This window comes from Lagenorhynchus albirostris, chromosome 4 (assembly GCF_949774975.1).
Source record: "Lagenorhynchus albirostris chromosome 4, mLagAlb1.1, whole genome shotgun sequence".
Classification (NCBI taxonomy): domain Eukaryota; kingdom Metazoa; phylum Chordata; class Mammalia; order Artiodactyla; family Delphinidae; genus Lagenorhynchus; species Lagenorhynchus albirostris.
In genome coordinates, this window is record NC_083098.1 from 147,072,762 (window position 1) to 147,096,985 (window position 24,224).

Below are 24,224 nucleotides of genomic sequence, written 5' to 3' on the forward strand. Positions count from 1 at the left end.
GTGTGTTATTTACTATTTTTACTTCTTTAAGTTTGTTTCCTTGGGTCCACTGCACTTAAGAGAGTGATTCTGAGCCTGAGTATTGCATCATGAGTCAAAATATATATTTTGTAATGTCCATTTTGGTAAATTTTAGATTATTTTTTATTCTTGCAAGATCTCATGTTGAGAAAAATAATCTTAAGTTGTGAAAACTATTAATAACATTGTGTCTGTCACATTCCTAGTCTCGTCTCAAGGAACTGGAGCAAGAAGCCCATTTTGTTGCAGGAGAACAGTTTCTTATAACAAGCAGTAATCAGCTTCGAGAGGTAAAGCTAAATTTCAGTTCTTTTATTAAATATACTTCCTGTTCAGGGGTTAGAGGGAGGTTTATTCTGATTTTATAAACATTATTTTATGTGATCATCTGAAAAGTGTGTAACTTGTTCATGTCTTTCACATTGAGATTCATTACTTCAAAGCCTTTACATCTAAGAAAAGTACTGAATCAGAATCTAAGCATTTTGTCACACCTAGTCACGTGTGTCCCCTCTGGCTGGTTGCTTTAACTCTGTTATGTTCAGGTCCTCTCAAATCTGGGACCCGCTCATCACGTGAAATGGCTTTTGTTGCAGATCCTGTTTGGCAAGCTGCAGCTGCACCTGCTGTGTCCACAGGAGACTCTTCCCAAAACTGGGCTCCGGAGACACCCGTCCACATCAGAAGCCGTGGTAAGGGTCGACAAGTGTCCCCTCACTCTCCGAGACAATAGCACCTCCCACCACGTGTGAGTCCCTTGCAGAGCCCCGTGCTCCTTGTGGTGGCACAAGCCGGCAGCAACCACCACGGAGCAGTTCCGTTCCATCACTTCCTTTCTGCGGCAGGAGAGCTGCCCCCACCCCAAGGTTGCCCTTCAGTTATGAAGGGAGGACAAAGAGGCTTATGGTACAGTTTTCCAGAGGCGATAAATTGCCTTGATTTCCTGCAGAGGATAATTTGATGGAACTTTGTTCTGGAAACCAAATTCTTGACAATGTAGTCATGACTTCTTTGTTTCATGCCCTCATAAGAGACTGGAAATGGGAAAAGTCATCAGTCTTCTCCTTTCCCCAAGTTTGTTTTAGAAAAATTTAGCTGCCCTTCCCTTGAGAGGAATGCATTTTTTAAAAGACAGGGTGTAGTGAGATGCTGCTTTAATCAAATGGCAGAGTGTGAATAGATATTCAGAACCCCGTGAGTATAATGATACCGCTGGAAGCCTGCAGCAAGGAGCTTGGCCAGTGAGCGAGAGGACACGTGTTGCTCTGCTGAGGGCCGGCTGTGGAGGCTCCAGCTTATCCTTTCTGTGCCTTGTTCAGCGTTGGATTTTGCAGCCGAGGAACGCTTCCCTCCAGACTCCTCTGTGCACATCGCCCTTCCAGCCCCGCACTTCCTGCTCGTCTCAGCCCTGGCGGGGCACCACGCTTGCCAACTGTCCCCACACCTGGCCCTCGGGGCCCAGGCATCAGTCACCGAGTGAATGCCCACCCCTGGGGAACGCTGCTCCCGAGAGGGCCTCGCATCTTCCCTCTTCCCCAAGTCTTCCCCACCCTGGTCAGTGTCCCCCTCCTGGTCCTTGGGAGCCAGCAGTGAGCTTACCCCTGCTGGTGACTCGTCACATCCAGGCAGAATGATCTTTTAAAAGTGTTAGAAAAGTCATGTTGATCCCCTGCCTTCAACTTCAATGGCTTCCTTTTTTTCTTTTTTTTGTTTGGCTGTGCTGGGTCTTCGTGGCTTTGCGTGGGCTTTCTGTAGTTGGGGCGAGCGGGGGCTACTCTTGGTTGCAGTGCGTGGGCTTCTCATTGTGGTGGCTTCTCTTGTTGTGGAACGTGGGCTCGAGGCTCACGGGCTTCAGTAGTTGTGGCACACAGGCTCAGTAGTTGTGGCTTGCGGGTTCTAGAGTGCAGGCTCAGTAGTTGTGGCGCACGGGCTTTGCTGCTCGGCGGCATGTGAGATCTTCCTGGACCAGGGCTCGAACCCATGTCCCCTGCATTGGCAGGCAGATTCCCAACCACTGTGCCACCAGGGAAGTCCCCCATTGGCTTTCCATGCCACTTAGAATAACATCCAAGCTCTCGATTGTGCCTCCCCCAGGCCCTGGGTCTGGACTTGGCCCTTCTTTGACCTCCCTCACTCCTCACTCCCAGCACCCCACTGAGGACACTTCTCACAGGCTCCTTCCTCAGTCTGGAAACTTCCCACGGAGTGTGCTCAGCTGTCTTCTGATTGTCAGCTTAAGTATTGCTTCCAGAAAGTCCTCCTCTGGTCACAGGTGACAGTAAGACCCCCAGCCACAACCTGTTCCTTCACCTCGATTTGTTTTCTGCACACAACTTGCCAAAATGCTGGAGAGGGCGTGGAGAAAAGGGACCCCTCCTACACTGCTGGTGGGAAGGTAGGTTGGTACAGCCACTGTGGAGAACAGTATGGAGGGTCCTTTAAAAACTAAAAAGAGAACTACCGTATGATCCAGCAGTCCCACTACTGGGCATCTATCCAGAGAAAACCATGGTTAGAAAAGGTGCATGCATCCCAGTGCTCATAGCAGCACTGTTCACAATAGGCAGGACATGGAAGCAACCTAAAAGTCCATCAACAGAGAAATGGATAAAGAAGCTGTGGTACATATATACAATGGAATACTACTCACCCATAAAAAATAATGCCATTTGCAGCAACATGGATAGACCTAGAGACTATCATAATAAGTGAAGTAAGTCAGACAGAGAAAGGTGTATATCACATGATATCACTCATATGTGGAATCTAATTTTTAAAAAATGATTTAAATGAACTTAATTTACAAAACAGAAACAGACTTACAGATATTGAAAACAAACTTACGATTACCAAAGGGGAAACGTAGGGGGGAGGGATAAATCAGGAGCTTGGGATGAACATACACACACTACTATATATAAGATAGAAAACCAACAAGGACCTACTGTATAGCACAGAGAACTCTACTCAGTATCCTGTGATAACCTATATGAGAAAAGAATCTAAAAAAGAAGGAATATATGTATAACCGAATTACTTTGCTGTACACCTGAAACTAATGCAACATTGTAAGTCAACTATACTCCAATAAAATTTTAAAAAATAAAAATAAAGTTACCTAGTCACTTGTTTGCTTGTTCCAGTAGGATGTAGGTTGCACAGATCAAAGACTTCATCTGACTTGTTCACTATATCCCCAGAACCAAATGGCCTAGAACTAGCACTTGCTGGGGCTGAACTGTTGGCTGTGTGTTCACAGAGCACAGCGAGGGCAAGGGGCAGGACCCACCTTGCTGGAGAGACTCTGGAGTGGGTTTCAACGCCACATGGCAGTGTGCCCTCAAGTCCCAGGGGTGGCAGAACCTGGGAAAGCACACGTTTCCACTCGGACTGCACCTGAGCTGGGGGTCTTGGCCTGATTTATTCTCCATCTGGGCACCAGCTGGCAGTGTTGCCCTTCCCTTTGCTACTCCTTAGCTCTCCCAGACAACCAACAACAGAAGAGAGGAAATGTGATTCTCCTCTGGTGTCGAGGTGCTTCACTGTGCACAGAATTCAGACAATGCCCTGAATTTTTCTTCACAAAGACATAATCAACATGAATCATATTATATTAACTTTAATCTCTTACTTAGCTGAACAAGTCACACTATTCTGTACATTTAAAAAGATGAACCTGCGCTAGGCAACATGTGCACATGGTTCTCAGTTCAAAATTAGGACTCCTTCTTCCCACTTCCCTTCACCCTCCCTGTTCCCCTCCCCGTGGGAAGGGATGTGGTCTTCTGGTGAGATGGACAGCCTGGAACAATTCAAGTAAGGGCGCAACTATGAGCTTAGATATGCTTTTATTAGACTTTGTTTTTTAGAGTAGTTTCAGGTTCACTGCAAAATTGAGCAGATGGTACGGAGCAGTCTCATATACCCCCTCCCCAGCCCAAACACACACAGCCTCCTCCACCATCAACATGCCCCACCAGGGGCTACATTTGTTACAGCTGATGAACCCACACTGACACATCATCATTGCCCAAAGTCTGTAGTTTGCATTAGGGTTCCTTCTTGGTGTTATACAGGCTATGGGTTTGGACAAATGTGTAATGACACGTATCCACCATTAGAGTATCGAACAGAGTGGTTTCACTGCCCTAAAAAGCCTCTGTTCTCCCTATTCATCTCTCCCCTCAACCCCTGGCAACCACTGTTTTTACTGTTGCCATAGTTTTGTCTTTTCCAAAATGTCATATAGGAATTATACATTATGTAGCCTTTTCAGATTTGATTCAGCTAGCAATATGCACTTAAGTTTCTTCCACGTCTTTTCACAGCTCATTTCTTTCTAGCACAGAATCATATTCCATTGTCTGGATGAACCACAGTTTTATTTATCTATTCACCTATTGAAGGACATCTTGGGTGCTTCCAGGTTTTAGCAACTATGAATAAAACTGCTGTAAAATATTTGTATTCAGGTTTTCACGTGGACATAAGTTTCCATCTTATTTGAGTAAATAAATAGCCTGATTTCTGGATTGTATGGTAAAAGTATATTTAGTTTTGTAAGAAACCACCAAACTGTCCTCCAGCGTGGCTGCACCATTCTGGTTCCCACCGACAGTGACGAGGGTTCCTATCGCTCCACACCCTTGCCAGCACATGGTGGTGTCGGTGTCCTGGATTGTGGCCGTTCTGACAGGTGTTAGCTATGTTTTAAAAAGACCACTCTCGTCACTGGTTGGAGAATGGAGGAGTCCCATTAATAGGCTGTCGCTGCAGTGTGGGCACTGCTGGCTCAGTGTCTAGGCGATGGCAGTGAGGATGGAGCAGAGCAAACACATGCTCAGAGCATTTTGAGAACAGAAAGGAGCTCCTCTGAGTGTGAGTTCACATGAGTGTGAATGCAGAGTAATTCCTGGTTTCCTTAGTTGTGCACCTGAGCAGATAGTGATGGCCGCTGCCCAGAGAAAACCAAGAGAGGAACAGTTTACGGGGGCTGGGGGTCAAGTGTTCAGCCTTGGACATGTGAAGACAGATGTGTGCACAAAACACTGATACAGAGCAGTTGGGTCTGTGAGGAGAAGTCCTGTGCTAGAGATGCACACCTGGAAGTAGTTGGCCCTGGGATGGTCGTCCTCTACCCTGGCAGGAGCTTTGGAAAAACACTCATGCCCAGGCCCACAACTGATCCACAAAATCAGAGTCTGTGGGCTGCGTGGCCCAGTCCGGACATTTTTTTTTTTTTATGGATTAGTCTTGCTTAATAATGTCTTATTTATCTATCTATCTATCTATTTATTTATTTATTTATTGCTGAGTTGGGTCTTTGTTGCTGCACGTGGGCTTTCTCTAGTTGCGGCGAGCGGGGGCTACTCTTCGTTGTGGTGCGTGGGCTTGTCATCTTGGTGGCTTCTCTTGTTGCAGAGCACAGGCTCTAGGTGTGTGGCCTTCGGCAGTTATGGTGTGCGAGGGCTTCAGCAGTTGTGGCTCGTGGGCTCTAGAGCACAGGCTCAGTAGTTGTGGCACACGGGCTTAGTTGCTCCGTGGCATGTGGGATCTTCCGGGACCAGGGCTCGAACCTGTGTCCCCTGCATTGGCAGGCGGATTCTTAACCACTGCGCCACCAGGGAAGCCCCAGACATGTTTTTGAAGCTCCCCTGCTGATTCTAGAAGCAGCCAGCACTGATAACCACAGAACTGAACTCTGAGAAACTGACATTTAGGGGTCAGAGAGAGAAGAGGTGCCAAGCAGAGGCTATGGAACGACCACAGAGAGAGAAGGGAGCTGAGAAGAATGTGGGGTCAGGAGCCAACAGAGGGAGCGTTTGATAAAGCTTGTAGAGCGGCAACGGCCACGGCACCCCGCCTCTGATCATGAACCAGCACGGCAGGGCTTTATCCAAAGCGTTATGAGATCAAACACTTCATCCTTTTCAAGTGTTCTCAGACAGCTCGATTCGAGATATACAGGGAGACTGTGGTTAGAAAGTTATTTTGTGAGTAAGGTATCAGGATAAAGAGAGTTAGTTGATCTTAAGCAGTTTTCTTGGCTAAGATTTTCATGCACTTTCATCCCGCTAGGGATAGCTTTTCTGAGAAACTGCAGTTCTGGATTACACCGAGGCAGGAGTCCTCCCCCTGGGTAGAGCCCTGCTCCGAGGACACCAGTGTTGGCCCTCCTGTTTATGTTCTATGGCTGGCCAAGACTCCGTGGCCTCAGTCTATTAAATAGAGAGTGATGCAGTTCCGTGGCTCATGCTAGTACATTAAAGTTATGTCATCAGTTCTCCCCCAAGTTGATTTTTAGATTCAGAATGATCCTAACTAATACCCTAGCAGGAACTTTTGGTAGAAATTGGCAAGCTGAATCCCAAATTTGTAGGGAAATGCAAACAACTAAGAAGAGCCAAGATAGTCTTGGGAAAAAGCACTATTGAAGGACTTAGTCTGTTGGATATCAAGACTAATCATGAAGCAATAGAAATTATGAGGAATTAATTAATCAGTACGAAGTAGTGTCAATTCAAGGATAAGCAAATAGACAAATGGTCCAGGATAGGGAATCTACAAACAGACCTGCACATGTGTGTATAAAGTGCATGTTCTCTGAGAGGGAGGGCTCATTACATAAGGGGCCAGTGCATCTTGACCCCTGTTTCACACCATATACAAAAATAAATTTCAAAAATAAATAAATAAATAAATAAATTTCAAATGAATTGTATGTCTGAATATAAAAAGTAAAACAAAGATTGTAGAAGATACCATAAGAGAATATCTTCAAGGCCTTGAGGTGGTTAAACATCCTTAAACAGGACACAAGATGCATCAGCCATAAAGGAAGAGATTGATCAATTGGGCAATAGTAAAATTAAGAATTTCCATTTATGAAAAGACACTATTGGACTTCCCTGGTAGCGCAGTGGTTATGAATCTGCCTGCCAATGCAGGGAACACGGGTTCAATCCCTGGTCCGGGAAGATCCCACATTCCGCAGAGCAACTAAACCTGTGCACCACAACTACTGAGCCTGCGCGCTACAGCCCATGAGCCACAACTACTGAGCCTGTGCGCCACAACTGCTGAAGCCTGAGTGCCTAGAGCCCATGCTCCACAACAAGAAAAGCCACCGCAATGAGAAGCCCGCACACCTGCAACGAAGAGTAGCCCCCGCTCGCCCCAACTAGAGAAAGCCCTTGTGCAGCAACAAAGACCCAATGCAGCCAAAAGTAAATAAAATTTTAAAAAATAAATAAATAAAAAAGACACTATTAAACAAATAAAAGAACAAGCCACAGAGGGGTAGAAGATATTTCCACTAAATATAGCCAACTAAAGAAAACCCTGTCCAGAAAAATGAATTCCTACACATCAAGAAGAAAAAGACATACAAACCAACGTTTTAAATGACAAAAACATGAACAGGGTTTAATGAAAGGAGATATACAATTGGTCAATAAACATTTGAATCATGTCTGACTTTATTGGTCAGGGAAATACACACTAAAACTACATTGAAATGTCACTTCACATTTGCCAGAATGGCTAAAATTAAGACCTAGGAGAACATGTGTTGGCGAAGATGTGGAACAAGGAGAACTTTCATGTGCTGCTGATGGGGACAAAAACCATTGTGTTTACCTTGGAGAACTGGCTGGTATCAGCTCTGCTACAGGTGACCCAGCGCCTCTCTCCTCTTTACGTACATGTTCAACAGAACCGTGGACGTGTGTTAACCAAAATCTGTGTACCAGAATGTTCACAGCAGCACTCTTTGTAATAGCCCTGCAGTGGAAACAGCACACGTGTCCATCAGGGGTGGAATGGGTAAATAATTGTCCTGCATTCAAATAATTCCATACAGCAGTGCAAGTAGATCATACAACAAGGACCAACCTTAAAACCAGAATGTTGAACGAAAGAACCCACACACAAAGAGTATCTATCCTATTCCATTGATACAAAGCTCAAAAACTGGAAGAAGGGCTTCCCTGGTGGCGCAGTGGTTGAGAGTCCGCCTGCCGATGCAGGAGACACGGGTTCGTGCCCTGGTCCGGGAGGATCCCACGTGCCGCAGAGCGGCTGGGCCCGTGAGCCATGGCTGCTTAGCCTGCGTGTCCAGAGCCTGTGCTCTGCAACGGGAGAGGCCACAACAGTGAGGGGCCCGCGTACCGCAAAACAAACAAACGAAAAACTGGAATAAGTGGTCTTGCTGGTGGAGGCCAGGGGGCTGGTTACCTCTGGGGGAGGGCCAGAGGCCTGCCTGGGAACCTGGGATGGTCCCTCTGGGTGGCAGTACCCAGGTGTGTTCATTTTGTGATAATTTAACAAACCGTGTTTACATGATCTTGTGCTTTATGTACGTTGTATTTTGACTTTTTAAAATTAAATTTAAAACCCATAGTCATATTCCAGTGTTACCTCCCTGACTTTGTGCTCGATAACTGTGATGCAGATGTTGGGGTTCCTAAACTATTGAGTTACACATTTGTAGGCATTTTCCTAGCTTACTGTCCTACATGGTGCTTTACATGCCCTGGATTTAGATTGCAGGAATTTAAATCTCAAGAGGAATCTTAGTTCCGAGCTCATGTGAAGTGCCTTTAGCTCCCACGTGTACAATAATGATTCTGTAAGGGATTAAAATTAAGACACTTGATACACTGAGTTTATTATGAGTCTTCATTTCGGAAAATATGCTCAAGATAGACCATTTATTATTAGGACTTTTCCAGCTGAAAATAAGTGTTTGGAATGTTAAAATTAAATGAAGGAATTATATTGGTGATATTTATTCTTATTTTTTAGTTAAATGCTCTGCAAGACCTTCATCCATTACCCAAAATAATTTTGGAATATAGGCAGGTAAGTTAGATTTTTTTTTTTGTCAGTAAGTTGGTAATGAAGGGGGCCCACATGGCACCGTCTCTGTTCACAAAATCCATCATCGCTGAAGTAGCCCTGACAGTGTCCTAAAGGGAATGCAGTTTGTTCACGTGGACCTCATATTAGCACTGCTTCTTGTACCAGACATGATATTCCTCAGGTCTACAAACAGCCCTGCTGTGAATCAGAGGAGTCGTAAATGGAGGAGGACAAACAAAAATTCTGAAGGAAGTATTTGGTGTGTCATCCTCGTGTGGCCACAGTGTGACTTCGGCTTCCATCAGCGCCGAGTTCAGAAGCCTGTCACACAAGCCTCCTCCCTCTCCCGGCCTGGTGGTGTTTTATCATCTCGCATTGACACTTACTGACTTATGGACATGCCCCTCTCTCTAGCTACGCTTCTAGCTCCTCCTCTTTTCCCCGTTCACATACCTGCCATCTGTTCATAGGTATGACTTGCTGCCGCTCGGACCATCGTTATTTACTGCTGTCCTTGTTAGGGCTGGGCAGCTGTGTGTGCGTGGGGTTGGGGGTGGCGGTGGTGGGTAAATGGTAGCACCTGAACTGAAAGAGGCCCCACGGGGGACACTGGGTGCTGGGACTCGGGAACTCTCCCTATATCTTTGCAACTTTTCTGTAAAAAGAATTATTCCAGGACAAAGTTTATTTTAAAAGGGGTAGGGTGACGTCTTTCTCTGTTGGTCATTGTTATTTAATTCTGGGCACCACATAAGGCCATTTCAGGGCCTCCTGGAGTCACCTGAGGTGACATCAGTGACACATGCCCAGCACTCTGTGAGACACTGCTTTGACACTTGTTCCTAATTTAAACACTTAAACACAGAAAGTGATTACTTTTTTCTTGTAATCTAGGTTCACAAGATCAAGTCAACCTTTGTAGATGGATTACTAGCTTGCATGAAAAAGGTAACTAAAGCTAAGAAAAAAGATATCATGATTGGGAATATGGCTTACACATGGGCTCAGATACATGTAGAATTTCTTTAAATAATCTAATATTCTTGAAACTATGAACCATGATTTTGTTATCATTTAGGCCTAATAGCATAAGTTGACATTATACCTTAAAATCTCATATTCATGTGGAAGCTCTACTGCTGACCGCGTGCTTTCACATCTGTTACTGCATCTCTTTTCCGTAGTCGTTTGAGGGACATGTTGTTTTAGTTCATGCATGAGGAGTCTGCAGTCAGAGGTGTTCTGGGACTTGTCTGCGGCCACACAGCAAGTGACAGCCCCGTCTGGGGTGCACAGCCCCACCTTGACTCCACGCTGCGACCCCCATGGCACGTCAGCCCACGTGTCCTACTGCAGCTTCTGCATAGCCTGGGGGAGAATCTCCTTCACCCTGATCACATGCAGGAATTTGTAACCCCACGGACATTGGGTTGGGAGTGTAGGGCCCGTGGCTCCTGGTTCTCTGGACGGAGCAGTGAGCGTTGTGTGCTGAAGGGGCCAGCGTGTTTGTGACTTCACACGGCACTGTCAGAGCATAAGCTGATTCTTTCCAACTGATAAAGGGCTCCGTTTCCTCCACGTGGAACCAGACTGGAACCGTGACCGGAAGACTGTCAGCCAAGCATCCTGTAAGTTAGCTCTTGTTAAATGCCTGTTTCTGTGTCGGGACTGCAGTTTTGCCTGGATGTGTGTTTGTCTGTGCACTTTTTGTTTGTAAGAGGAGACCCCATACTGATAGGCTGTGGAGTTTTTTCTGTTTATTAATTCAGCCAATGTTCATTTAGCACATACTATGGGTTTTATTTGTGGTTTTTTAAAAAAAATTTTATGGTAGTGTATAGACGTCCATGTCACTCTCTCACTTTGTCCCAGCTTACCCTTCCCTCTCCCCGTGTCCTCAAGTCCATTCTCTAGTAGCACATACTATGTTTTGGGCACTTAGTGGGGGATCAGGACACTACACGTGTGAAGTGTTGAGTTAGTGGGGGGGTCTTCACATCCAGAGAGTCACGCACTCTGGTGCTGAGGGCAGGAGGGACAGACACCTCTTCCCACCCCATTCTTCATTTTCAGATTTGTACTGGACAGGTGGCTTCCCCAGATTATCTCTCTCTTTTTTTGGCTGTGTTGGGTCTTTGTTGCTGCGCGGGCTTTCTCTAGTTGTGGCGAGCGGGGGCCACTCTTCATTGTGGTGTGCAGGCTTCTCATTGCAGTGGCTTCTCTTGTTGCAGAGCACGGGCTCTAGGTGCATAGGCTTCAGTAGTTGTAGAACACGGGCTCAGTAGTTGCAGCTCACGGGCTTAGTTGCTCTGTGGCATGTGGGATCTTCCCAGACCAGGGCTCGAACCTGTGTCCTCTCCAGATTATCCCTTGCTGAGCTTTATTCTCTTCCAGAAATTTCTCACGTCTCGGGCTTGCGGGTAGCACTCCTCCCAGGTTTTCTGGGATGCTGTAGTTTTACTTATTTATTTTTCTGTTATTTCAATTGAATTTTTTGAAAAAGGAGATAAACATCATGTGCGCATTTGGCCCCCACCTTTGACTCAAAGTGTACATCATCATTTTAACAGCTGCATTGTACTCTACTTAGTGACTGTCCCTACTGAGGGTCATTTAGATCGTTTTCAGTTTTAATTATTTTATATGTGCCATAAACTTACTTGTACAAATATTTTTGGTATGTTTTCTGTTGATTTCCATAGCATAAATTCCTGGAGGTGGAACTTCTGAGTCAAAGTGTATGTGTATTTTTAAGGCTTTGCATTGCCAAATTGTCCTCCAGAGAAAAAAAAGTTTACGTTCCCAATCAATTTGTAAAGTGTTTGGTTCCCTACATCCTTGCCAGTACAGGGAGTCTTCATTTTGATTACTAGTTCATGGCTTGATCTTTAAATATCTGTTCCTTTAAACATTAAGTGAGGTTGACTATATAAAAGTTATTCTTCTGTGAGTTGTCTGTTCATGTCATTTTGCACATGTCTCTGGAGGATGTATATTTTTTTCTATAGGTATGGAAAAGCTATTTATATAATAAAGATCAACCCTTTGTAAAATACTGAGTTCTTTTTCTCCGTTTTTCTTTTGCCCCTTAATTTTTAAAATATATAATGTTTGCTATACTTAAAATGGCTTTTTCATTATACAAATAATATATAATTCTAAAGACTTCAAACAATAGATAAAAATATAAATAACAAAGTAAAAGTCACCTGAAATGCCACATCATTAACATTTTAGTGACCATACTCTATTTCTTTATGCACACACGTATGTGCGTGCACTCACACTGCGCATACATTTACATGGCTGGGATTATATCATACATGTTTTTTATTGCAGACACTCCCTCACCACACCCATATCTCAGCCCCTCACCCTCAGGCCCAGTGCCATTGGAAGCTCATGTTAGCAGCCTATAGAGTGTACATCCATATTTTCCTCCAGATTTATAATAAAATCTTATACAGACCAATATGTATCTATACATACATACATATATATATATATATATACACACACACACAGAGACACAAAATGACTTTGTCATTCTTATTTTACAGAATTAGAATTTTATTTTTCTGCCTCTCGCTTTTCTCTCTCAGCAACAGCTCATGGAATCCCTGCAGTTCCTCTGACAGGGTCCTGTTTCACCTTTTTTAAAAATTGAAGTATAGTTAACTTGCAATATTATATTAGTTTTAGGTGTACTACATAGTGATTTGATATTTTAACATTACACACCATACAGCGTTATCACAATATTATTGACTATATTTCCTGTGCTGCACATTACATCCCTGTGAGTTATTTTAAAATAAATGCCCTGTTTCTCCATGTCCCTTTTGGAGTTGGGACCATCTTTCTTCTTTCCTGATGTCAATGGAAATAATTAATTAACAATCTAAAATAAGATAGAAAAGAGTTTTATTTGACCCAAACTGAGGACTGTAGCCCAGGAGACACAGATTCAAGAAGCACTTGAGTTGTGTTCTGTCAGACTACAAAATGGGGGAGGTGTATGAAGGCAAAATACTCAAGGTTACAGTTAGTTGCATGAGTTGTCTATAGGGAATTATAATTGGATGTGGCAAGAAGTAAGGGTGCTTGTTAAGCATGGATTAGTTGGGGTCTGAGATGGTTGCATAGTTACAAGCGGGGGTGGGGGGGGACCTTGAGACCATAAGGTTGTAGCTGGCAGCTGCTAGCAGATATGGTTTTGAGAATGGCTGGCGGTGTCCTGGAGCTTTATACAGTTCAGGAAATTCACATTCTCAGTGATGTAGGAATGTGTCTGAAACCACATCCACACTGGCCACCCAACTTCATCCTGGATGCCTGAACCACAGTTGCCCCATTTTGATTTCTAAATGCATTCTTTTCTGTACTGGTTAAAGCAGATGTACAATGCCTATTTGACAGGCCATAAGAGAGGCTGTGCTAGTTAGCATAAAGTTCAAGCCAAATCATGTGTAAGCCAGGATGACTTCTCCAAACCTCAATATGTGAAAATTTCTTCTATCACCTGATATAGGCATTCAGTGATATAAATTTAATCCCAGGTACTGCTTTCTGGCATTCAGTAAATTCTGGTATGTTGTATTTCACTTTCATTTAGTTCAGAATCTTTTCTAGTATGTCTTCTTTGACCCATGGGCTATTTAGAAGTTTGTTACTTAGTTTCCAAGTAATTGGTGATTTTCCAGTTATCTGTTACTGATTTCTAATGTAATTTCACTGTGGTCAAAGGATATACTCTGCATGGCTTGAATCCTTTTAAATTCATTCAGACTTGTTTTCTTGCCCAGAAAATGGTCTATCTTGGTAACTGTTCCATGTGCACTTGAAAAGAATGTTCATTCTGTTAATGTGGGTGAAATGTTTTGTAAATACCAATTAGATCAAGTTGGTTGACGGTGCTGTCCGAGTCTACTATATCCCTGCTGATTTTCCGTCTGATTGTTCAGTCCATTGTTGAGAGAAGGGTATTGAAGTCTGCAGCACAACTGTGGAATTTTCTTTTTCTCCTTACAGTTCTACCTCTTCTATATCCTTGTAGTTTTTGCTCTTTTATAAGGAGCAGAAACATTAAGAATTTTGTCCGCCTGATGAATTTACCCTTTTATTTCTATGAAATGCCCTTTTTATACCTGGTAATATTTATTTGATCCGAAATATATTTTGTCTAATATTAAAATATTAATTTAAAAATAATTAACAAAATACATCAAAGATAATTTTAGAAATAATAAAATTAATAAAAATGTAATTTAATATTAATGTTAAAATAGCCACTGCAGTTTTCTTTTGACTAGCGTTAGCAGGGCATTTTCCATCCTTTTACTTTTAAACTATCTCATTATATATAAAGTACATTTATTGTAGGAAGTATGTAGTTGGTCCTGCTTTTTTATCCCTTTTGATAATATCTGCCTTTTGATTAGGATGTTCAGTCCATTTACATTTTTTTTGAATTTTATTTTATTTATTTTTTTATACAGCAGGTTCTTATCAGTCCATTTACATTTATTGTGATTATTCATAGGATTAGATTTAAGTCTGTTATCTTGCTTTGTGTTTTATATTTATCCCAATTGTTCTTTGTCCCCCTTTTCCTCTTTTTCTGGATTTGGATTGAGTTTTTTAATGATTTTTTGATTTTTAATGATTTTTAATGATTAAAAATTTTTAAAGTTTAAATTCATTAAAGTTTTTTAATGATTCTCTTTTATCTTTTTTGATGTATTAGCTGTAACTCTTTGTTTTGTTATTTTAGTGGTTAATTTAGGGTTCACAGCCTACAACTTTAACTTACCACAGTCTATCTTCAAGTAGTTGTGTCATCCCACATATAGTATTGTATAAGAACCCTACACTAGTACAGTCCCATTTCTCCTCCTGGCCTTTGTGCTATGATTGTCTTTTATTTTACTTTATACCTAAGTTATAAATTCCACAATACATTTTATTTTTGTTTGAATAGTCCATATCTCTTAAGTAGATTTAAATAATAAGAAAAATCTTGAATATTTGCCCATGTAAATTTTCAGTGCTCATTTCCTTGTGTACATCCAGATTTCTACTTGGTATCATTTTCCTTCTGCCTAAAGGATACCCTTTAACATTTCTTATACTGTGGGTTTGCTGTTGATGAATTCTTTCAGCATTTGTAGGTCTGAAAATATCTTTATTTCACCTTTGTTTTTAAAAGTTATTTTTGTGAGGTATAAAATTCTCAAATTCTCAGTTGAAAGTTTTTTCTTTCAATACTTTGAAGATGTTACTTCACTCTCTTCTCTCATTGTTTCTGCTGAGAAGTCTGTCATCATTATCTTCGTTTCTCCATCTGTAATGTGTCTTTTTTTTCTGGCTGTTTTTAACATTTTCTCTTAATCACTACTTTTGAGAAATTTGATTGTGATGTACCTTGGTGTAATTTTTTCATGTTTCTATGTTTCAGTTTCTTGGATCTGTGGGTTTATAGTTTTAATCAAATTTGTAAAATGATCGGCAATTATTTATTCACATACTTTTTGTGTTCCTTCTCTCTCCTCTCCTCTGGGAACTCCACTTATAATTACATATAGTAGGTCACTTGTATTTGTCTCATAGCTCACTGAAACTCATTTTTCCTCTTTTCCTTGGATATTTTTCCTGTTTCAATTCGGATAGTTTCTATTGTTATATCCTATAGTTCACTAATCTTTTATTTTGTCATGTCAAATCTGTTGTTAATCCCATTGAGTATCTTTTCCACGTTAATTATATGTTACAGTTTTCATTTCTAGAAATTTACTTTGGATCCTTTTTATGCGATCCATGTCTCTACTTCATCTTTAATATATTGGATACAGTTGTAGTAACTGTTTCAGTGTCCTTGTCTGTAATTTCAGCATCTGTGTCCATTATAGATGATGTGTCCGTTCAGTAGATGATTACTCTAGTTAGGACTCCATTTTCCTGCTTCCTTGTGTGCGTGGTCATCTTTGTTTGGATACCAGACACTGTGGATTTTACATTATTGGGTGATGGAACTTTATGCATTACTGTAAATATCCTGAGCTTTGCTCTGGGTTAGGTTACTTGGAAACAGTTTTTTCCTTTCTGGTCTTGGTTTTATGATTTGTTGGGCAGGCCCAGAGAAGTGCTTCTTATAAAACTAATTATTCCCCATCCCTGAGGAAAGACCTTCTGAGTATTCTATCTATTGTCTATAGATTATGAGTTTTCTAAGCATGGCTGATGGGGGACTTCCCTGGTGGTCCAGTGGGTAAGACTCCACTCTCCCAATGCGGGACGCCGGGATTCAATCCCTGGTTGGGGAACTAGATCCTGCATGCATGCCGTAACTAAGAGTTTGCATGCTGCAACTAAAGAGTCTGCATGCTGCAACTAAAGAGTCTGCATGCTGCAGCTAAGAAGTCCACATGCCACAACTAAGAAGCCTGTATGCCTCAATTAAAAGATCCCGCATGCCACAACTAAGACCTGGTGCAGCCAAAGTATAAATAAATAAATAAAAGAGCTTAAAAAAAAAAAAGGCTGGTGGGAACAGGAGACTTTCCTGTCCCTGTGTGAGTGTTGTACACAGTTTCCAACCCCTTTAGATGGCTTTTTCCTAGCCTTTGGTAGTTTGCTCACAGGCGTGCACTATCAGTTCTCTGTTGGATACTCAGCTCTCTGCTGGGCTCAAGAAAATGATGATTTTATAGATTATCTGTCTTTTCTAATTATTAGGGTGCTTTTCAATTGTATACTTCCCAGGTGGAAGTACAAGCTCCCATCTAATAATTTTTAATCCACCTAAAACCCTGCATTCTTTCTGTCCTCTTCGCCTCGTAGAGTACATTAATCAGTATTTGTTTTATCAGAACCTCAGTCTTGTGTCCCTCTGAGGTAGTCCCCGAACTCCCCCTTCGTGATGCTTATTACATTGTGGTTTAACTGCCTGTTTACTTCTGTGTACCTCACTGGATTGTAAATTTCATGAGAACAGGGACCTTTCCCGCCTGCTTCACTGACAATTTCCAGGCCTGGCTCTGTACCTGGAACACGGTAGGCGCCAAGTTTTGATTGAATGAAAAACTGGACGTGTGATCCACTCTCAAGTCGTCTTCCAGTGTCTCAGGGTCACCTGGTTCAGGACATCATCGAGATGGCAACGTGTTGACGATGGGGGCCAAACCCTTCCCCGTGCTGGACCATCACGCCTTCGTCCCTGGCCTGAGTTGGTCATTGGTCTCCCGTTGGTCTAGATTCCCCTCTTCCCCTGACTCTGATACTTCAGGGGTCACGCCTGTCAGTCTGTTTCGTGCGTCCCTCTCATGCCTATTGTGTTTTTACAAGATCTTCTCCTGGGAAGGTGCCGAGCACCTGCCAGGAGCCGCATTCTTACCATCTCTTCATCATCTAATACCTCCTTATCAGGCATGGCTTTAGATGTCCCTTCTAATGTTTCCACGTCGACAAGGCCAGTTTTTGTCAATGCCTGCATTTCACTGCAGTGCCATTCGCGGTACTGGCTCAGAATTTATCAACATTTTGTAATTCAAAATATCTGACCTTTCACATTGTATTTTTATGAATTCTCTAGTATCCAGAGTCCTCATTCTTCTTCTAGTTAGTGTTTAAAAAAATTTATCAACATTTTGTAATTCAAAATATCTGACCTTTCACATTGTATTTTTATGAATTCTCTAGTATCCAGAGTCCTCATTCTTCTTCTAGTTAGTGTTTAAAAAATTTTTTTTAACGTTACAGTTTTAAAAATGTATTGATTGGAAATGTTAAAATCCAGCCATTGTTTAGCTGGATTTTTGCTTTAGTTCCTTTGTGAATCTTTTTTTTTTTTCACATCTTTATTGGAGTATAAATGCTTTACAATGTTGTGTTAGTTCCTGCTGTATAACAAAGTGAATCAGCTATACGTATACGTATATCCCCGTACCCCCTCCCTCTTAAGCCTCCCTCCCACCCTCCCTATCCCACCCCTCTAAGTGGTCACAAAGCACCGAGCTGATCTCCCTGTGCTGTGCAGCTGCTTCCCACTAGCCATCCATTCTACATTTGGTAGTGTATATACGTCAGTGCTACTCTCTCACTTTGTCCCAGCTTCCCCTTCCCCTGTGTGCCCTCAAGTCTGTTCTCTACATCTGCATCTTTATTCCTGCCCTGCCACTAAGTTCATCAGTACCACTTTTTTAAATTCCGTATATGTGTGTTAGCATACGGTATTTGTTTTTCTCTTTCTGACTCACCTCACTCTATATGAGAGACTCTAGGTCCATCCACCTCACTACAAATAACTCAATTTCGTTTCTTTTTACTGATGAGTAATATTCCATTGTATATATGTGGCACATCTTCTTTATCCATTCATCTGTTGATGGACACTTAGGTTGCTTCCATGTCCTGGCTATTGTAAATAGTACTGCAATGAACATTGTGGTACATGTCTCTTTTTGAATTATGGTTTTCTCAGGGTATATGCCCAGTAGTGGGATTGCTGGGTCATATGGTAGCTCTATTTTTAGGTTTTTAAGGAACCTCCATATTGTTCTCCATAGTGGCTGTATCAATGTACATTCCCACCAACAGTGCAAGAGGGTTCCCTTTTCTCCACACCCTCTCCAGCACTTATTGTTTGTAGATTTTTTGATGATGGCCATTCTGACCGGTATGAGGTAATACCTCATTGTGGTTTTGATTTGCATTTCTCTAATGATTAGTGATGTTGAGCATCTTTTCATGCATTTGTTGGCAATCTGTGTATCTTCTTTGGACAAATGTCTATTTAGGTCTTCCACCCATTTTTGGATTGGGTTGTTTGTTTTTTTGCTATTGAGCTGCATGAGCTGCTTGTATATTTTGGAGGTTAATCCTTTGTCAGTTGTTTCATTTGCAAATATTTTCTCCCATTCTGAGGGTTGTCTTTTCACCTTGTTTATGGTTTCCTTTGCTGTGCAAGAGCTTTGAAGTTTCGTTAGGTCCCATTTGTTTATTTTTGTTTTTATTTCCATTTCTCTAGGAGGTGGGTCAAAAAGGATCTTGCTGTGATTTATGTCATAGAGTGTTCTGCCTATGTTTTCCTCTAAGAGTTTGATAGTGTCTGGCCTTACATTTAGGTCTTTAATCCATTTTGAATTTATTTTTGTGTATGGTATTAGGGTGTGTTCTAATTTCATTCTTTTACATGTAGCTGTCCAGTTTTCCCAGCACCACTTATTGAAGAGGCTGTCTTTTCTCCATTGTATATTCTTGCCTCCTTTGTCAAAGATAAGGTGACCATATGTGCATGGGTTTATCTCTGGGCTTTCTCTCCTGTTCCATTGATCTATATTTCTGTTTTTGTGCCAGTACCATACTGTCTTGAGTACTGTAGCTTTGTAGTATAGTCTGAAGTCAGGGAGCCTGATTCTTCCAGTTCCGTTTTTCTTTCTCAAGATTGCTTTGGCTATTAAGGGTCTTTTGTGTTTCCATACAAATTGTAAAATTTTTTGTTCTACTGCTATGAAAAATGCCATTGGTAATTTGATAGGGATTACATTGAATCTGTAGATTGCTTTGGGTAGTATAGTCATTTTCACAATATTGATTCTTCCAATCCAGGAGCATGGTATATGTCTCCATCTGTTTATGTTATCTTTGATTTCTTTCATCAGTGTTTTATAGTTTTCTGAGTACAGGTCTTTTGCATCCTTAGGTAGGTTTATTCCTAGGTATTTTATTCTTTTTTTATTCTTTTTGTTGCGATGGTAAATGGGATTGTTTCCTTAGTTTCGCTTTCTGATCTTTCGTTGTTATTGTATAGGAATGCAAGAGATTTCTATGCATTAATTTTGTATCCTGAAACCTTACCAAATTCATTGATTAGTTCTAGTGGTTTTCTGGTGGCATCTTTAGGATTTTCTATGTATAGTATCATGTTATCGGCAAACAGTGACAGTCTTACGTCTTCTTTTCCGAGTTGTATTCCTTTTATTTCTTTTTCTTCTCTGATAGCTGTGGCTAGCACTTCCAATACTATGTTGAATAAGAGTGGTGAGAGTGGACATCCTTGTCTTGTTTCTGATCTTAGAGGGAATGCTTTCAGTTTTTCACCATTGAGAATGATGTTTGCTGTGGGTTTGTTGTATATGGCTTTTATTATGTTGAGGTAGGTTCCCTCTATGCACACTTTCTGGAGAGTTTTTATCATAAATGGGTGTTGAATCTTGTCAAAAGCTTTTTCTGCATCTTTTGAGATGATCATATGGTTTTTATTCTTTAATTTGTTAATATGGTGTATCACATTGATTGTTTTGTGTATATTGAAGAATCCTTGCATCCCTGGGATAAATCCCACTTGATGATGGTGTATGATCCTTTTAATGTGTTGTTGGATTCTGTTTACTAGTATTTTGTTGAGGATTTTTGTGTCTATGTTCATCAGTGATATTGGTCTGTAATTTTCTTTTTTTGTGATATCTTTGTTTGGTTTGGGTATCAGGGTGATGGTGGCCTCTTAGAAAGAGTTTGGGAGTGTCCTCCCTCTGCAATTTTTTTGAAGAGTTTGAGAAGGGTAGGTGTTAACTCTTCTCTAAATGTTTAATAGAATTCTCCTGTGAAGCCATCAGTACTAGACTTTTGTTTGTTGGAAGATTTTTAATTACAGTTTCAATTTCATTACCTGTGATTGGTCTATTTATATTTTCTAATTCTTCCTGGTTCAGTCTTGGAAGGTTGTACTTTTCCAAGAATTTGTCCATTTCTTTCAGGTTGTCCATTTTATTGGCATATAGTTGCTTGTAGTAGTCTCTTATGGTCTTTTGTATTTCTGTGGTGTCAGTTGTAATCTCTCCTTTTCATTTGTAATTTTATTTATTTGAGTCCTCTCCCTTTTTTTCTTGATGAGTCTGGCTAAAGGTTTATTGATTTTGTTTATCTTCTCAAAGAACCAGCTTTTAGTTTTATTGATCTTTGCTATTGTTTTCTTTGTTTCTGTTTCATTTATTTTTGCACTGATCTTTATGATTTCTTTCCTTCTACTAATTTTGGGTTTTCTTTGTCCTTCTTTTTCTAGTTGTTTTAGGTGTAATGTTAGATTGTTTATTGATTTTTGTTGATTGAGATTTTTCTTGTTTCTTGAGGTGAGCTTGAATTGCTATGAACCTCCTTATTAGAACTGCTTTTGCTGCGTCCCATAGGTTTTGGATCGTCATGTTTTCATTTTCATTTGTTTCTAGGTATTTTTTGATTTCCTCTTTGATTTCTTCAGTGATCTCTTGGTTATTTAGCCTCCATATATATGTGTTTTTTACTGTTTTTTTTCCTGTAATTGATTTCTAATCTCATAGTGTTGTGGTGTCCTTCCTTATCTCTTGTAACAGTCTTTATTTTAAAGTGTATTCTGTCTGATACGAGTATTGCTACTCCAGCTTTCCTGTGATTTCCATTTGCATGGGATATCTTTTTCCATCACTTCACTTTCAGTCTGTATGTGTCCCTAGGTCTGAAGTGGGTTTCTTGTAGACAGCATATATAAGGGTCTTGTTTTTGTATCCATTCAGCCAGTCTGTGTCTTTTGGTTGGAGCATTTAATCCATTTACATTCAAGGTGATTATCGATATGTATGTTCTTATTACCATTTTCTGAATTGATTTGGGTTTTTTAAAAAATAAATTTATTTATTTATTTATTATTTTTGGCTGTGTTGGGTCTTCACTGCTGCATGTGGGCTCTCCCTAGTTGCAGCAAGGGAGGGGCCACTCCTCCCTGCAGTGGCCTTTCCCATTGTGGAGCACAGGCTCCAGGCACATGGGCCTCAGCAGTTGTGGCTGGCAGGCTCCAGAGTGCAGGCTCAGCAGTTGTGGCACACAGGCTTAGTTGTTCCACGGCATGTGGGATCCTCCCGGACCAGGGCCTGAACCCACGTCCCCTGCATTGGCAGGCAGACTCTCATCCACTGAGCCACTAGCGAAATATCTGGGTTTGTTTTTGTGGGTCTTTTCCTTCTCTTGTGTTTCCTGCCTAGAGAAGTTCCTTTAGCATTTGTTGTAAAGCTGGTTTGGTGGTGCTGAATTCTCTTCGCTTTTGCTTGTCTGTAAAGGTTTTAATTTCTCCGTCGAATCTGAATGTTATCCTTGCTGGGTAGAGTAATCTTGGTTGTAGGTTTTTCCCTTTCATCACTTTGATTATGTCCTGCCACTCCCTTCTGGCTTGCAGAGTTTCTGCTGAAAGATCAGCTTTATGGGGATTCCCTTGTACGTTATTTGTTGCTTTTCCCTTGCTGCTTTTAAAATTTTTTCTTTGTATTTAATTTTTGATAGTTTGATTGATATGTGTCTTGGCCTGTTTCTCTTTGGGTTTATCCTGTATGGGACTCTCTGCGCTACCTGGACTTGATTGACTACTTCCTTTCCCACGTTAAGGAAGTTTTTGACTATAATGTCTTCAAATATTTCCTCAGTCCCTTTCTTTTTCTCTTCTTCTTCTGGGACCCCTATAATTCAAATATTGGTGTGTTTAATGTTGTCCCAGAGGTCTCTGAGACTGTCCTCAATTCTTTTCATTCATTTTTCTTTATTCTGCTCCCTGGCAGTTATGTCCACCATTTTATCTTCCAGCTTACTTATCCGTTCTTCTGCCTCAGTTATTCTGCTATTGATTGCTTCTACAGTATTTTTTTTTTTTTTTTTTTTTTTTTGTGGTACGCGGGCCTCTCACTGCTGTGGCCTCTCCCATTGCGGAGTACAGGCTCTGGACGTGCAGGCTCAGTGGCCATGGCTCACGGGCCTAGCAGCTCCGCGGCATGTGGGATCCTCCTGGACCGGGGCACGAACCCGCGCCCCCTGCATCGGCAGGCAGACTCTCAACCACTGTGCCACCAGGGAAGTCCTTGTATAGTATTTTTAATTTCAGTTATTGTGTTGTTCATCACTGTTTGTTTGCTCTTTAGTTCTTCTAGATCCTTGTTCAGTGTTTCTTGTATTTTCTCCATTCTGTTTCTGAGATTTTGGATCATCTTTACTATCATTACTCTGAATTCTTTTTCAGGTTGGTTGCCTATTTCGTCTTCATTTATTTGGTCTTGTAGGTTTTTACCTTGCTCCTTCGTCTGTAACATATTTTTTTGTCGTTTCATTTTTTTGTTGTTGTTTTGATGGGTGATGCTGTATTCCTGTCTTAGTGGTTGTTTGGCCTGAGGCGTCCAGCACTGGAGTTTGCAGACAGTTAGATAGAGGTGGGTCTTGGTGCTTAGATGAGGGCCTCTGGGAGGCCTCACTCCAATTACTATTCCCTGGGATCTGAGGTTCTCTATTAGTCCAGTGGTTTGGACTCGGAGCTCCCACCACAGGAGCTCAGGCCCTACCTACAGCCTGGGAACCAAGATCCTGCAAGCCGTGTGGTGTGGCAAAGAAAGAAAAAGAAGGAAAAAAAAGGAGCAATACAATAACAAAGAACAAAAATAAATAAAATTAGAAAGATAAGAACTATACTAGGAAAAATTAAAATATAATTGAAACAACTGCAACAAGGTAAAATAAAACCACAACAGAAAAAAGAAAAGAAAAGGGGGGGGGAACAAGCCAAAAGGAGCAGAACAATAACGAAGTGTAAAGAATAAAATAAGGGCTTCACTGGTGGCGCAGTGGTTGAGAGTTTGCCTGCCGATGCAGGGGACACGGGTTCGTGCCCCGGTCCGGGAAGATCCCACATGCCGCAGAGCGGCTGGGCCTGTGAGCCATAGCTGCTGAGCCTGCACATCCGGAGCCTGTGCTCCACAACAGGAGAGGCCACAACAGTGAGAGGCCCGCGTACTGCAAAAAAAAAAAAAAAAAAAAGAATAAAATAAAAGATTTATTAAAAATATATATATGTAAATGAATCAACAACAATGAACCAACAAGGTAAAACAGAACCCCAATCTAAAAGAGGAAAAAAGAAAGCCTTGGTGATGGGGGCGGAGTTTAGGCAGGGTTGTAACTTAGGCAAGGGCGGGCTTTGGGGTGGGGCGGGACCTAGGCGGGTGGGGGTTGACGTTCAAGCGTGGGGCAGGGCCTCCGCTTAGGACCTGCTAGTGGAAGGGGAGAGGCAGCACGTGGAAAGGAGGGCCTCTGGAGTGTGGAGTTCCGGAGTTTGGAGGTAGGGCCCTGAGTGAGGGTGTGTGGGTGGGGTTTAGGCCCAGCCGTTCTAGGGGGTCTCAGAGGGGCTCTCCGAGTGTAGAGGTAGGGTCCTGGGTGGGGGTGTAGGGGCGGGGCTTGGGCTCTCCACGTGGGAAGGAGGCTTCCAGAGCAGATTAGTCCCGGGTGCCCAACAGGCTCCCCAGTGCCTAAGTGGACAGGGAAAGCACAGGGCCCCGTTA

At 41.9% G+C, this 24,224-nt stretch overlaps 1 protein-coding gene across 1 annotated transcript in view; it reads left to right on the plus strand.

Moving 5' to 3' along the window:
- The window catches only part of POLN (DNA polymerase nu), a 173,444-nt gene that overhangs the window by 68,376 nt on the left and 80,844 nt on the right, over positions 1–24,224 (plus strand). Inside the window, exons 12-16 of the mRNA XM_060148878.1 lie at positions 228–311; positions 618–713; positions 8,827–8,883; positions 9,778–9,831; positions 10,446–10,511. Coding sequence (XP_060004861.1) covers positions 228–311; positions 618–713; positions 8,827–8,883; positions 9,778–9,831; positions 10,446–10,511 — 357 coding nt within the window. The remainder of the gene's footprint in view (positions 1–227; positions 312–617; positions 714–8,826; positions 8,884–9,777; positions 9,832–10,445; positions 10,512–24,224) is intronic.